The sequence below is a fragment of the Manihot esculenta genome, chromosome 11, assembly GCF_001659605.2.
Source record: "Manihot esculenta cultivar AM560-2 chromosome 11, M.esculenta_v8, whole genome shotgun sequence".
In the NCBI taxonomy this organism is placed as follows: Eukaryota; Viridiplantae; Streptophyta; class Magnoliopsida; order Malpighiales; family Euphorbiaceae; genus Manihot; species Manihot esculenta.
In genome coordinates this window covers 7,279,492-7,296,237 of record NC_035171.2, presented here as the reverse complement: position 1 = coordinate 7,296,237, position 16,746 = coordinate 7,279,492, and the positions used below count along the sequence as shown (strand labels likewise).

The window sequence follows — 16,746 nt, the reverse complement described above, 5'->3', positions numbered from 1 at the left end:
TAAATTTTTTTACAATATTTAACGGTTAAAATTAATAAAAGGACTAATTAGTAGATTTTTTAAAATATTAGAGACGTTTTAATGTATTTTTTAAAATTGAGAGACTAATTAATAAATTTTCTATTAAATTAATAATATTATTAAAATTTCAAGAATTTTATTTTATTTGAACATATTGATTGGATCATTAAAATTTCCTTTTCAGATAACCATCCCAATAATTTATTAATTTCTTAAATTAATATCAAATAGTCCCATATGAATTCAAAATTTCCTAATTACCATTCTATGACCAAATTTTAATTGGTACCACTATTTATTTGGCATTGATATTTACTTTTTCTTTTAAAAAAAAAGCAACAATATATTAATGAAATATATTTAAAAATATTTTCATATTAAAATTTAACATTTCTATTTAAAAAATAATTTACTTTTTGGTAATATCATCTAAATTTCAAAAAAAAAATTCCTAATTACCATTTAATTGCCAGATTTCATAATCACTTTAATTTAAGTGGCCCACTCAATTCTCTATGAGAAAATTCATACTATCTCTATATGCAAGTCCTAATCTAAAATGAGGTTAATTATGTTTCATAATGCATGAAATAACTGTAAAATATATTTTCATTTATTATACTTTTAAAATTAAAATTTATAAAATAGAAAAACAAAAGTAAAATTTTTGTTTTATTTTTAAAATTTATAATAAATAAAATTAACTTTTTAAAATATTAAATTTATTAATGGAAACTTAATATCTCTTTACAAAATCTTTACAATAATATTTTTAAAACAATTTTCGAATCAATATCTAATGAAGGATTTTTTTCTGCAAATGGCAAAGGACATCAAAAATCCATTTAAGGGATCTTTGATTTAATGTGGCCAAGTCATAATCTAATTTCCAATGCAATAGGGGCTTGAAAAAATTATTATTCATTTTTTATGATTAAAAAACTCATTAATTAATTTTTTTATTTTAAAAAATATATTAAAATATTCTAAACATTTAAAAAAAATTATTAATTAATTTTTTATTAATTTTAACCGTTAAATATTTTACTAAATAGTTCTTATAATTTTAAAAATTTTATTTATTGATCCCTTAAATTTTTAAAAAATATATTAATTAGTTCTTTTATATTAGAGATATTTTAGATTTTTTTATAATATTTAATGGTTAAAATTAATAGAAAAATTAATTAGTAGATTTTTAAAATATTAGAGGCATTTTAATATATTTTTTTAAAATTGAGAGACTAATTAATAAATTTTTTCTCATTATAAGAATTAAATTATAGAAAAAAATTAACTGATTCTATTAAAATTTATATTTTTATTTATTATTATTATTTACGTATAGTTAAAGTGGTGAAGTGATGGATGTAGTTACCAACTTGCTGAGAATTGAAAAAAATACGTAACTTTTCCTTTATTTCTATTATTGAAAGTAAAATGAGTTAAATTATAGATGGATTATTAAATTACCTAGAAATTAAATTAATATAATTTTGGATGAAAGATCTTAAAAAAATTACCTAGAAGTTAAGAATGCTAAAACAAAAAATCATAATAGTGGACTTAGAATCATATTATTATATTTTATTTTCATTATTAAAGATAATAACAATTCCTTATTTTAATATATTAAATCAACTTTATGAAATTTACTATATATTTTAATTTTTTTTACGAGCTTTATTCGTTATATATTTATAAATTTTATATAATTAATATATTAATATTCTTTAATAACAACAAAATTACATCCTCACCTTACCTTTTTTTTAATTTAATTTTTTTTTCCAGAATTTTGTTTACTTTATATATATATAAAATTTTCTCCAATTCCCTTTATTTTAAGTTCAAGTGTTTTAAAATATTTATTATTATTCTTATTGAAATAATTCTAAATATATACTTATAACACTTTACTATTTCATGTTAACTCATTAAAAATTTAAATTAAAATGATAATTTATTGAATACCAAAATTTACAAAAAATTATATCAATTAAACACATTAATTATAATATTGATAATTTATAAAAATAAGTCATAAATAATTTAATTTATTACTAACTGTAAAATTTTATTGATTAAATTTTAAATATTTATAAAATGATAAAACTATATTCATATAACTTTTTCAATTTATAATAATTCATTTAAAATACAGTTAGTTAGTAATCTGTGATAATTTTTCACTTTTTCAATAAATTATCAATAATATAATTAATTATTTATAAAAAAATTATATAATTAATTTGTATTTATCTCTCTAAATATTATAATTATAAATCACTTCATATATTATTATTAATACTTATTCCAGTGATTTAGATTTTATTTGTTTATAAAAAATAATTTATATTTAAAAAATATTAATCAAAGAAAATATTTTATAACAAAATAATTTATTTTTTATTAATAAATTTTGATTTAAAAATTAAAATATATTAATAATTTTATATATTGATATTTTAATTAAATTGATAATATTATTAAATTTTTAAAAATTTTTATTATATCTAAACGTATTAACTGAGATCATCAATATCATATTTTCGTGTATTGTTGAGCGAGGGCTCAGTTACATGACCAAACCAATGGTTGAGTTGCAAAGGACACGCTCCCATTCACAATAATTGCTGATTGGATCATCAATCCATGAAGGAAGAAGATGGTCTGCCTGGAACCAAGGAATGCCTTGAAATCTAAGAGAGCCAATCTATCTTCTTCAAAGCAACCTTTGTTTCCATGAAATCTAAGAGAGCCAATTTTTTTTTTTCTTTTAACAAAAAGGCAACCTTTAAAATCTAGATCAATAAATAAATTAATAAGACATTTAATTTTTTGAAGTGTAATTAATAAAACTATTAAATTTTAAAAAAAATATCAAATAAATTTTAAAAAATAAATCAAATAAACTTTTGAAGCAAAATATTCTCTTTTCTATAATTTTTATCCACTTTTTCACATTTATTAAATTTTTTTTATTAACTTTTCAATCATACATTCTAAAATACATTAAATTTTATTTCACACATAAAATGCGATGCTACCATCCATCACTCTTATTTTTTAATATATAACTTTTACTTTTTTCATATATAACTTTTACTTTTTAGAATTCGCAGTTGAAAGCATATCAAATTCTAGAGATTATATTGCCAATTTCAATATTTTTAATAAAAATTTGAAAGGAAGTGTTTAGAACGGTCATCTTAGATATTTTCAATCTTAAATTTGAGTTAAAAATTATTAATCGATTTCCATTTCAAATTTAATTGAGTTAATGATATAATTTTAAATATAACCGTATCTTGAATGTACTTTGAAAACGAAAATAGAAGAAAACAAAATGAAAAGGAGTACAATTTGGTGTGGTATGTGGACCACAATCACTTTCAATTTGAAATTTGAGGTTTGGGATAATTTAGATTTTATTATCAAATGACTTAGTTCATTGACTTCTTTTTATTTATTTTTTATTTTGATATTGTGTAAATTATTGTTAGTCATCAGACTTGTGTTTGATAGGATTAAATCATTGATTTTTTTAATTTATTTTTTTATTTTGAGTTTGTATAAATTATCATTAGTTGTAAGATTGAGATTGAGTTCGACAGAGTTTTCAAATTATATAATGTATTAATAAAAAAAATATTCAAATTATATTTTATTTTTTTTAAATAATTGACTTTAACTAATATTTAAATTCAAAATCTCACATCTTTGGAAGAAGTCTGTTACTAATAAAATAAAGGCATGAAACAAAATTGATAAAATTGATAAAAAATAAAATAATTTATACGTTTCTTTTTTTTTTTTTCCCTCTGTTGTCATCATTTACAATGAGTATATATATGATAATCTGCATACTTTAATTAGGATTACTATTTGCGTTGCATTGATATTTTACTTTTTCTTTTTTAAAATATAACATTTCCATTTATAAAAATTTAAAAATAATTAAATAATAATTTACTTTATGAATAAATTACAATATTACTCTGTAAATCATGTTATTGTCAATATTTTGTATTTCAAAATGGAGTGATCTGTTATTACTTTAAAAATCATGTCATTGCCAATATTTAATTTATTATTCACTGTATTTAAAATTATTGATTAAATTTTAAATTTTTATAAAATAATAAAATTATAATCAATTTATAATAATTCATAGCATAGCAAAATTTAAAATACGGTTAGTAATATGTGATCAATTTTTACTTTTTTAATAAATTATTAATAATATAATTAATTGTGTTTAATTATTATGATTTTATAAGTTTTAATGTTGAATAACTTAAAATATTAATGCAGATTAATCACAATTAATATAAAATATAATTATATATTCAGCTATTTTAATTTATAATAAATTATTTGTTTCATAATTTAGTAGATTACAGTATTTTATTATAAATTTTCTATTTTAGTGACAGTGTGATATTTCTCTTAAATTTTCTATTTTGAAAATTAATTTTATTGTATCTAAACTTGTTGACTAAAATATTTAAGTCTTTTATGTACAGACAATAATTTTAACAAATCATTATTGTATTTTTCTCAAAATTTCTATCTAAACGTATTAACTGGGAATTTTTTCAGAGAAGAAAAAGGAAAATTTCTCATTACCATTCAATGGCCAAACTTCATGATCACTTTAATTTAAGTGGCCCACCCAATTCCGTATGAAAAAATTCAGACCATCTCTGTATACAAGCCTTAATCTAAATGAGCTTAATTATGTTCTATAGTATATGAAATAACTGTAATGTATATTTTTATTTATTTTTATTTATTAGTACTTTTAAAATTAGAACATATAAAATAGAAAAGCAAAAGTGAAATTTAATTAGCTTTTATTTTCAAAATTTTTCTATGCTTAGTTTTATTTTTAAAATTTACAATTAATATTTTTAAAAAATTAAATTTATTAATAGAAGCTTAATATTCCTTTACAATAATAATTTTTAAAATTTTTTCGAATCAATATATTTTCTTAAGAAAAAAAAAAAAGTTTATCCAATGAAGGTAGAGAAATGATAACGGACGTAAAAAAATCCATTTAAGGGATCTTTCGTAAGTCACAATCTAATTTCCAATGCAACAGTAGGGGCTTTATTAGTAAAAAGGAAAAGTTACTATTTAATTTTCATGGTAAAAAATTTATTGGTTGATTTTTTAATTTTAAAAAATATATTAAAATATTTTTAATATTTTAAAAATTTTATTAATTAATCCCTCTATTAATTTTAGCCGTTAAATATTTTACTAAATAGTCTTTATGATTTTAAAACATTTATTAATTAATCCTTTAGATTTTCAAAAAATATACTAATTAATTCTTCTATATTAGGGGCATTTTAATTTTTTTTAATAATACTTAATAGTTAAAATTAACGGAAGAACTAATTAAAAATTAAATTAATATAATTTCATATGAAAAATTATTAAAAAAAATACAAAATGTTAAGAACGCTAAAAAAAGAAAAAATGATAGCAGCAGACTTAAAATTTTATTAAGTCTTTATAAATTTATTTTCTCGAATTGTGATGTTTTTAAAATTGTAGTATGGAGAATGACTATTAATGTTTAATACTCCACATAGTTCTTTTTCTTTCCGTATCTCTCACCATCATTTCCATTTATTTTTCCATGTCTTTCTCTCTCTTTAAATATCATAATTATAAATAATTTCATATATTATTATTAATACTTATTTCATTGATTTAAATTTTATTGATTTATGAAAAATATAATTTATATTTAAAAAATATCAATCAAAGAAAATATTTTATAATAAAATTATTTATTTTTATTATTTAATTTTTATTTAAATATTAAAATATATTAATATTTTAATACAATTTTAAATATAGAAAATAATATATTTTTATTTTGATAAAAAATATTTTTTGTTAACTATTTTTTTATTGATTTAAATGTTAAAAATAAAAATATATTTTTTGAAAAAAGATTGTGGAAAACTAAGATCACTTGCGTACAAAGTAAATTAATATAATTTTTTATGATTGAAATAATAAAAAAATACAATAAAAATAATGATAGTGAGACTTGGATTTTTTTTATTTTTTATTTTTGAGTCTTTGCAATGAAGAATTAAGTTAAACTTTCTTTGAGCATTGTGTTTTTAAATTTTTTTTTTCTTTTTTTGTTTTAAAATTCTTCTTTTTCTTCGCTTATTATTTAAATTAAATAAATTTAAGATATTTATAAAATATAAAAATTATTAAATTAAAAAAAATTAATTTTAATTAACAGAGCTAACAATATTAATAAAAAATTATAATTTATTGAATACCATAATTTATAAAATTTATACCAATCAAACATATTAATTATAATATTGATAATTTATAAAAATAAGTTATAAATAGTTGAATTGATTATTAACTTTATTTATAATTTTACTCATTGAATTTTAAATTTTTATAAAATGATAAAATTATATTCATATAATTTTGTTAACTTATAATAATTCATTTAAAATACAATTAGTAATATATGATAATTTTTACTTTTCAATAAATTATTAATAATATAATTAATTATTTATAAAAAGTAATATGACTAATTTGTGTTTAATTGTTATGATTTTTATAAATTTTAGTGTTGAATAAATTAAAATTTTAATGTAAATAAAATATAATTATATATTCAGCTATTTTAATTTATAATAAGCTCTTTATTCTGTATTTTTGTTTCATAATTTAGTGGATTACATTATTTTATTATGAATTTTCTATTTTAGTGATGTGTGATATTATTCTAAAATTTTCATAAAATTTTTTAAAATTAATTTTATTGTATTTAAATTTGTTGACTGGAATATTTAAATCTTCTTATACGGATAATAATTTCAATGAACAATTAATATTTAACAACCACATCAATATATAATTATATTTTCTCAAAATTTTTAATTAAATTAATAATATTATCAAATTTTCAAAAATTTTATTATGTTTCTAATTATTATTCAATGACCAAACTTCATAATCACTTTAGTTTAAGTGGCCCACCCAATTTTATATGAGAAAATTCAGATCACCTCTATATACAATTCTTAATCTAAATGAGATTAATTATATTTTATAATACATGGAATAACCGTAATATATATTTTCATTTATTAATATTTTTAAAATTAAAATTATAAAATAGAAAAATAAAAGTAAAATTTAATTCTATGCTTAGCTTTATTTTTAAAATTTACAATAAATAAAATTAACTTTTTTACAAAAATAAATTTATTAATGAAAACTTAATATCTCTACAATAATATTTTTCAAAATTTTTTTGAATCAATATATATTTTAAGAAAAAAAATAGTTTATCCAATGAAAGGAAAGAAATGATAACGTTAAGGGATTTTTGGTTTAATGTGCCAAGTCACAATCTATATTGATTCAAAAAGAAAAAATTATTACTTGATCCATACTATGGAGAAACTCATTAATTTTAATAGCTAAATATTTTACTAAATAGTCTTTATGATTTTAAAAAACTTATTAATTGTTCTTTAAATTTTTAAAAAATATATTAATTAATTCCTTTATATTAGAGATATTTTATTTTTTTAATAATATTTAACGGTTAAAATTAATGGAAAAATAATTAATAGACTTTTTAAAATATCAAGAATATTTGAATGTATTTTTTAAAATTGAAAAATTAACTAATAAATTTTCTCACACTATAAAGACTAAATAATATTTTTAAAAAAAAATATAAAATATAAATAAATTACCAAATTGCCTAGAATTAAATTAATATAATTTCGAATAAAAAATCATTAAAAAAAATATAAAAAGTTAAAAACGCTAAAAAAGAATTATAGCAGTGCACTTAGAATTTTATTAAATCTTTACAAACTTATTTTGATGTTTTTAAAATTGTAGTCCAAAGAATGACTATTACTATATATGATTTTTTTTCTTTCGATCTCTCTCACCATTATTTCTATTCGTCTCTCCGTGTCTTTATCTTTCTCCAAATATTATAATTATAAATCATTTCATATATCCTTATTAATATTTACTGCAGTTATTTAAATTTTATTTATTTATGAAAAATAATCTATATTTAAAAAAATCAATTAAATAAAATATTTTATAATAAAATAATTTATTTTTATTATTTAATTTTAATTTAAAAATTAAAATATATTAATAATTTTATATATTAATATTTTAATAAAAAAAAATTTTTGCTAATTATTTTTTTATTGACTTAAATATTAAAAATGTAAATTTTTTTTTTTTTTAAAATTGTGGAAAACTAAGATCCCTTGCGTAAAAAGTAAATTAATATAATTTTTTATGATTGAAGTACTAAAAAAAATACAATTAAAATCATGATAGTGAAACTTGGATTTTTTTTTATTTTTTATTTTTGAGTCTTTGCAACGAAAAATTAAGTTAAGCCTTGTTTGAGCATCGTATTTTTAAAATTCTGGTCCTAGAAGAGAACTTTCATGCTTCGGATGAGTGTGTGTTTTCATCAATTTATTTTAATTATTTTTGATAATATGTAATTTAATTAATAATGGAATTAATAATGGACTGTTTGCTCCATGGTGGCGTGATGATGCTCGTGGGGTTTGCATTGGGATCACAAGATTTACAAATAAGTCTGATATTGCTCGTGCAGTACTTGAAAGCATATGTTTTCAAGTTAAAGATGTATTGGACTCAATGCACAAAGATGCAGGGGAAAAGGGTGAAAACAGGAATGAAAAGGGAGAGTTTTTGCTTAGAGTGGATGGTGGTGCAACTGTTAACAACCTTCTGATGCAATTGCAGGTTTGACTTTTGTGCATTCTTTAATAATTTTTTTTAAACTATGATATCAGTAATGTGAATAACTTGTGGCTATGCCTAGAAAAGGAGTTCATGGTTTGGTTGGTTTCTACTAAGTTGAATTGCATTTCGGCTCCATGTTGATGGTCTGTTGTTCTCTGCTTTTCTGTATTTGCTTCGTCGCTTCTCGGCTGCTGTTTTGTGGAGGCTTCACTTGGTTCCTTGCTGCTCTTTATGAATGCCTGGGTTTTGTTGTTTTGATTTTGGTTTGTTTTCATTGTTTTGAGTAACCTTTGGTATCTTTTTTATAGCTGGTTTTTAGGAGGTTTTGTTGCATCTTTGTGATGTGTATTGGTTTCTTGAAGTAACTAGTGCTGCTGGTTTAATTTGTTACCGTTGTTTGTTTATTGCATCGAGATTTTCCAGATTTTTTCACTTAGCATGTTGGGGCTAATTTTGTTCTAAGTTTGGATCTTAGTGGCGTGTGACATGCTAAGTTTTTCCTGGATTTTTAATAAAATTTTCTTTATGAAAAGATTTCACAATAATTATGTATTATATTTATCTAAATTTCTTGCCTATTTTCTGGAGCGCAGTCTTAGTTGTTTGCATTCATAATGGTTTGTAGGCGGACTTGTTGGGATCCCCAGTTGTGAGACCTGCTGATATAGAGACAACCGCTCTTGGAGCGGCCTATGCTGCTGGTTTGGCTGTGGGGATTTAGAAAGAGGAGGAGATATTTGCTTCTAGAGAAAAGGCTAAGACGGATACCATTTTTCGCCCCTTAATAGATGAAGAGCTAAGGAAGAAGAGGGCGGATTCTTGGTTCAAACCCGTGGAAAGGACTTTTAGCTTGGCTGATCTTTCAATATGAAAAACTTCATGGTGGTGCTGCTGTATGCCCCTTTTCTTTCCCCTTGGCTTTCCATTTAAATGACTAAGATAAATCCTTAATAGATAAATTGTTAATTCCTATGTTAATATTGATGTGGATTCTGAAATAATAAATTTGATTAGCCAGTTGTTTTACCTGCTGATATTCTGCACATCTTCAAACTGATGCATTATTTACTAAATTAGAAATCACATGTTAATGTGTCGTCCCTCTTGGTAAATTTATTGTATTGAAACTTTCTGTTTTGTTAATGCTTGGCCACCAAAGATTTTTTCTGCCAGCTCTCTGCCTTTTTGGCTTATGATCATGGGAGATTTTCTGTTCTGAATCCTTGATTGTCGCTGATTCAGAAGGTGAACAAAGGATATTTTAATTTCTTAATTATGAAAGGCAACAACTTGTTTAGTTTAGTGAAAAGTGAATAGAGAAACTATTTCACTAAATCAATGTCAGGATCGGTTAATTCAATTTTCAAACAAGTGACTCGTTAGTATGTGTAATTCTGACCTAATCTTAGGAAATAGTTACTCAGATTTAAACTTATCAAGTATTTGCTCATTGAAGAGTTTTGATGAGGGAGTACACTAACCTAGTGAATCCTCAATTTTTACTTTTCAATAGTACAAAGGAAATTTAACTAGCCAATGTAATTTGGCGACAAAGTACAAGTAACAAAAATAAAAAATCAATGCATGAATCTGACTTAAATTTTTCCTCTCGTATTATGCGATAAGTTGACATAACTGAATTGGAATAGTACCAGCCAAATGATTTCTTTTCAGCAAAAAACCTTATAAATTGGAAGTGAAGTTATTGAATCAAGAATCTTGCTGGATAGATTATTGTCTCTGATATCCAATGTTGTTAGTATTGAAGAGTTGAGTACAGATTTTAGTGCAAACCCCATGTATTTTGTAATTTCAAGCAAGTAGGTATTAATCCTGTCAAATAGTTGTAAAAAAGTCTATAAAACTGGGTGAGAGAGTAATAAGCAAGTTCCAGCTCAAGTCTAGATGCTTTAGCTTGTTCAATTTTTCTTTTAATTAGACTATTTATAATTAAAAATTCTAATATAAATTAAATCACAATCAATTTTACATATCCAATTTAAAATTAATTTGGTAATTAATACTCAAAATTGTTATAAATACAACAATTGTAAATTCACATTACCAGTCCAAGCACTATTAGCTCTAAATGATCTAAGAACTGATTCCATTAATTAATGGTATGAAAATTAGACAAATAACTTCACTAAATTATCATACAAAAAGTAATAACATGAAAATAGATATTGTTTAGTATGATAGATCAATCTCTGTTGCCAATAAGGATTGACATATAAAATGGTGATGACAGACAAAAAGAACATTATAAAAGTTACTGAAAAACTTGTAAGAAAAATCTCGCAATCAATTTCATACCATTTCCCACTTCTTCTTGTGGTGACTCCATTTGTGATGGAGATGGTTCATCATTATCATCGTGGCATTTTCTTCTCACTTGAGTTCCGCAAAGAAATGGGTTCCCTTCGTAACTTTTACTCTCAAATGTACTGAATTGTCCTTTCATGTCTAGAATTCTACCGGATAAATTATTGTGGGCCACGCTAAATGCCTCTAGAAAGTTTAGATCGATCAATTCCACTGGAATTTGTCCACTTAAAATGTTGTAAGAGAGATCCAAACTTTCTATTTGGGATAAATTTGAAAAAGATCTCGGAATAGATCCTGTCAATTGATTGTGTGATAGGTTTAATTCATGAATCTCAGATAGCGCTCCAAGTTCATATGGAATTTCACCCGTTACTGACAAATCTAATCCAGACATTAAATTAAGAGCCTTATTCTTATATGTGTGGGCTTTATATTTTGTAACAAACTCACTTTCTTCATCAACCTCGGCATCAAAAGAAACTCTGTTATCAAAGAGAGTTTTGCTGCTACCCCTATATTCTATCACCCATTCAAAAAGTTTATCACTGAATGGAGGATCATAGAGATGTCCTTCTCCTTCCCTTGCAAATGAGAGATTATATAAGCAATAGGGTATAGACCCAGAAAAGGAGTTCCTTGAGAGATCGAATAAGTTGACATTATTCAGCTGACACAACCAATTTGGAATGAAGCCATTGAAATGATTTTCTCGTAATAAAATAACTCGTAAACCACTTAAATTCTCACCAGATTTATTAAGAATGGTGTCCGACAACTCATTGTCGCTTAAGTCTAATGAGTTCAGTGTTGAGATATTGAGCAAAGCTTCAGGTATTGAGCCACTGAATCTATTACCTTGCAAATTTATTTGTCGCAAAGAATTTCCATTAAAGTAAGAAGGTAACAACCCAGAAAGAGAATTATAAGAAAAGTCTAGATACTCTATTCCTGTTGAAAGAAGTTGGCATGAAATCTGACCTTGAAAAAGATTATCGCGCAAGTTGAGATATTTCAATCCTGTGAAGTTACCCATCCTGTGTGGAATCTCACCGTGCAATTGATTATTGCTCAAATGTAACACCACTGGGCCAGAGCTTTGATGACTAAAATTGGTGAGTAAACTTGATAGGGTTCCTTCGAATTGGTTGTCATTCAATTGCAAATCAGCAATTCGAGTCAAGTTAAACAATGCTATTTGACCATGAAAATTATTATGAGATAACCTCAAATAGCTCACAGAAATGCAATTTGAAAGCAGTCTCTCTGGAACTTCCCCTGAAAAGTAGTTATGAGACAAATCTAAAACGACCAATTTACAGTCATCACCGGCAGAAAAAAGAAGATCTCCTTTAAAATGATTTTTGGCTAAATTAAGATATGTCATGCTCGGAAGCATCTTTGCCCCAATTTCAAGCTGGCCATTGAAAGAATTATTCCTGAGATCTAGGATCTTAAGTCCTCCATTGTTTTGAAGTAACCAATAAGGAAATCTTCCTTTTAGTTTGTTGTGAGAAAGGTCAAGTACTTCCAATTTGAATAGGTGAAACAGAAACTCAGGAATACTTTCGAGACCACAATCTTGCATTATAAGAGCCCTTAACTGAAATGATGGAATCCAACCATTCTCAAGGCTGGAATAATTAAAAGAGAATACGCCCTGGAGATGATTATGGCTAAGATCAACATATTGGAGCTTAGGTGGCCAAAATGAAGGAAGACGCCCTGTTAAGTGGTTTCCAGACAGATCTAGGAATGTGAGAGATGTCAAATTGCCAAGGCATGGAGGAAGAGTGCTTCCAAATTCATTATAGCTGAGATCTAAAAGTTGAAGACCTTTTAAACCACACAAACCTATATTATAACAAATAAAAGGATTAATAACATTAACATCTTCTCTCTGCAAATGATTATCACAAAATTGAAATTTAGCTGCATTTCATGTAAACTTACTTTGCTTTGTTAAAGAGCCACTGAATTTGTTACCATATAAATATAATACTTTCAGAGAAGGTGGAGTTCACGTATCTTCCGGAATACATCCCGTGAAAGCGTTGTTTGTCAAATTCAAAATCTCTAACCTTTTGAAAGTCGAAAACTTTGTATAACAAAAAAAATTAAATCGACTAATTTATTGATATAGATATTAATTTTTGTAATAAATTAAAAGTTTATGTAATTAACCTATGTTATTATATATTAATAACAAAATTTTGTTTATCTTAATATTTGATTTCACTTATATATTATTTTCATAACTATTATAAGATTAAAATTATATTATTTTAGAGGAATTAAATTTTAAATTGCAATATTAATTTTTATTGCAGCACTAGACTGACTTAATTCATTTGCTGGTATAAATTATATAACATTTGTAGGAACTTCTTCTATTAAACTATCTGATTAATTATTTACATCAATATAATATTGTAAGTTAAATGATCAAAATACTCTTAATTATCTCTCAAAATTATATTTTATTAAATAATTATATATCTATATTTGAAAGATAATATATATTATGTCTAGAGTACAATAAATATATTTTTTTTTATAATTAATTCCATTAAGAGTCAGGCATTAAATTTTTAAGAATAATTCAATTAAATATTCATATTTATAATTTATTCATTAAATATTTATTAAGTGTAATAGGACATATGTAAGTTTAGGTGAATTAAATAATTTATCATCATTTTCATAATTTATATATAAAAAAAATAGTATGCTTCCCATTATAAACAATAGATTACTGCTTATTTTCTTAAAAATTAAATAAAAATAAAAAATTTATCAAATTGTACAAACAGGTAAAAAAAATTTAAATTAACTAATGTATTAATTAATTTGGTGAAGATTTTTACAATAAATAATAAAAATTTTAACACTCCTATTTAAAATTTATTTTATTTCACGGATCGGCATATATTCAATAGATATATGAATTATAAATATAGAAAAAATATATTTATAATATAAAATATAAACATTTCAAAAAAAATTCTTAAAAATTAGAAGAATGCGACTAATAAAGAACATATTAGTAAAAAAATTATAATTGTATTTAGACATATTATATATCTATATTTTTAAATATAAATGTAATATATATATTTTTTTCTTTTCATAATTTTTATTTATTTTTTTTAATTATTTTAAAATTATTTTTTATTATAATAATATATAAATTAATTATTATAATTTTATTTTATTTTATTTTATTTTCAAAAAATCTAAAAAATAATAAAAATAATTTTTTTAGCATAAATTTTAATTATTTTGTAGGTAGATACTTATTCCATTCAAAAACATTTTAATAAAATTATGATTTACATTTTATTTATTTTAAAAATTTATTTCAATTATATCATTTTTAAAGTAAAATATGAATTTATGAATATACATAATATATAATAAATCTTTAAAATAATAAAGAGAAATATTTTAATTTATACATGATTTTGTAGAATTGTATATAAAAATATTTGAAAAACTCATTTATTTTTTAAAAAATAAATACAAAAATAAGAAATTTAAAATTTACCTTTAAATAATAGGGTGCCATTGAAACCATTATCACTTATATCCAATAATGTTAAGTTCTTTAAATTCTTTAATTCTACAGAAATAACTGGACAAAAAACAGAATATTATGATAAAATGAATGTAAAAAAAAATAAATCCAAGATTAATCAAACATACATTGGATAGGAAATAAACCATCCATGGTATAGTACATGTTCGTAAGAATTAAAGTGTTGAGTGATATAAGAGCTCTCAACGATGATAATATACTTTTATTGAATCTATTCCCACTAATATCTAATTTCTCCGATTTTTCAAAACCTGCAAAATATTTCATATTTAAATAAAGGTAAGGATAAGGGTAATGAAAAAAAAGTCAAATTTTTTATTAAAATTACAATTTAATCTAATAGTTTTAATTGTTATATATATATATATATATATATATATATATATATATATATATATTTTATTTATATATTACTAATAAATATTATATATATATAGTAACTTCTTAAATTATTTTCAGTGATACTTAATTTTTTAAAAATTTTTTCAATTAAAAAAATATCTTATAAAATTAAAATATTTTATTTAAATTTATTATTAACAGTAATTTAAATGATAAAAAAAATCTTAATTATCTCCAATATTTTCTCAGGCCTTTTAACTATAATTTTATTTAATTTAAAAATACAATATATACTATGTCCAGAGTATAATAAATATAATGTTTTTATTATTTCCTGATATGAGTTATGATGATCTGAGATCCAATAGAATAGGGTTTTACAAGGGTTTTATATTACTGAATAAGGCTTTTTTTCTTCTGAGGAGGGGACTCCTCTTTTATACATTGTCTTGCTTGCTAGTGACGTGTAAAGGTCTCTCCAGGATTGGGCCACGCGTCTCTGCCATGCGGATTCGGAGGTACTAGGGTATCAGCCGCCTGCTCCATGCGTAACGGCCTCTGATTCTCCTCGTACGTACGTTCGAGCGGATCTGCCAGGCTGTCTGGTGAACATTATTCTGGATCCTGGGCTGAGCTAAGAGTTGGGCCAGGCGCTGAGCCTGAGTGGAGAGGGCCTGCTTCGTATGGGCCGGGCCGGCTTGAGTGAGGAAGATGGGTCGAGCCCGGCCTTGAAGGTTGGATGGGCCAGGCTTGTTGTGTATGTCAGATGTGAGGGCCTCTATGTCATGGGCCTTGAGCTGTGGTCAAGCCCCTGGTCTGGGGTGAAGGAATCCAGCGGTCATCAATTGCCCCTTCACCTTCTCGGTAGTTATTGCCCCAGCTGCCGAGGGGGTGAATATCAAGAACCATTATGATCGCGTCTGTTCGGGTTCAGGTGCCTTAATAACATCCTTTCATCTTTCAGTTGTTGCGCAGTTTCTGAATTCTATCTGTTCTTTCCTCTTTCTGTCTTTTCTCTATTCTTCTGTCTTTTCTCTATTCTTCTTGTCCTCTGCCGCCTCCGCTTTCCTGTCGTCATTATCTGGGCGTCTCCTTTCTTTCCTTTTCTGTGAATATCTTTTAAAATCTGACACCACTAGCTTAGAGCCTAGTGTAGCTCTGCCCCTTGCTAAGTCCTCAGACTCCGAGTATATATCAGCGCCAGCTTTTCTTCGTTCTTGAGCCTTCTGTTGAAGCGAGAAATTCTTGTTTTACCTGTGGCAGGTCTATTCGACGCCTTCTTCAAACAGATCACCTTGTGCCCCAGAGGTTTGCTTTGATTTTGCTCTTATCATTTTAAGGGAGAACTGTTTCTGACTTGTCCCTGTTTTGAAACTTTTTGCAGTTCCTGAGATAAAAATGGGTCAGTTCAGAATTCTTGAGAATTTGATGTTACCTCTATGGCGTCTGGATGGTGCATGGGAGATCCTTCTGGTATGGCAGCCAATGGGCGGGACCATTCGACAGGCTGCTGCAACTGCTTTACCCAGGTCGTCTGGCCGGCCTCCTCCTCTGTCTGTTGTCCGGGCTCCAAAGAAGTTCTGGGCTGTTGAGGGGTTCGCTCTAACTCTGCCTTCCCTCCTGAGAGAGAAAGA

The 16,746-nt window shown here is 24.1% G+C and overlaps 1 protein-coding gene and 1 long non-coding RNA gene across 2 annotated transcripts; one reads left to right on the top strand and one right to left on the bottom strand.

The window, feature by feature from the left end:
- The first annotated feature begins 8,544 nt into the window (after nt 1-8,544).
- LOC122725176 lies at nt 8,545-9,941 on the top strand. Its single transcript, XR_006352628.1, has 2 exons — nt 8,545-8,847; nt 9,473-9,941. It is a non-coding gene; the product is annotated as an uncharacterized LOC122725176 (long non-coding RNA).
- Nucleotides 9,942-11,119: 1,178 nt separating this feature from the next.
- LOC110608031 (receptor like protein 21-like) lies at nt 11,120-14,914 on the bottom strand. Its single transcript, XM_021747239.1, has 3 exons — nt 14,896-14,914; nt 14,720-14,806; nt 11,120-13,026 (listed from the first exon to the last, which is right to left on the bottom strand). The coding sequence occupies exons 1-3, from the start codon at nt 14,912-14,914 to the stop codon at nt 11,120-11,122; spliced, it is 2,013 nt and encodes a 670-aa protein (XP_021602931.1).
- Nucleotides 14,915-16,746: the final 1,832 nt, after the last annotated feature.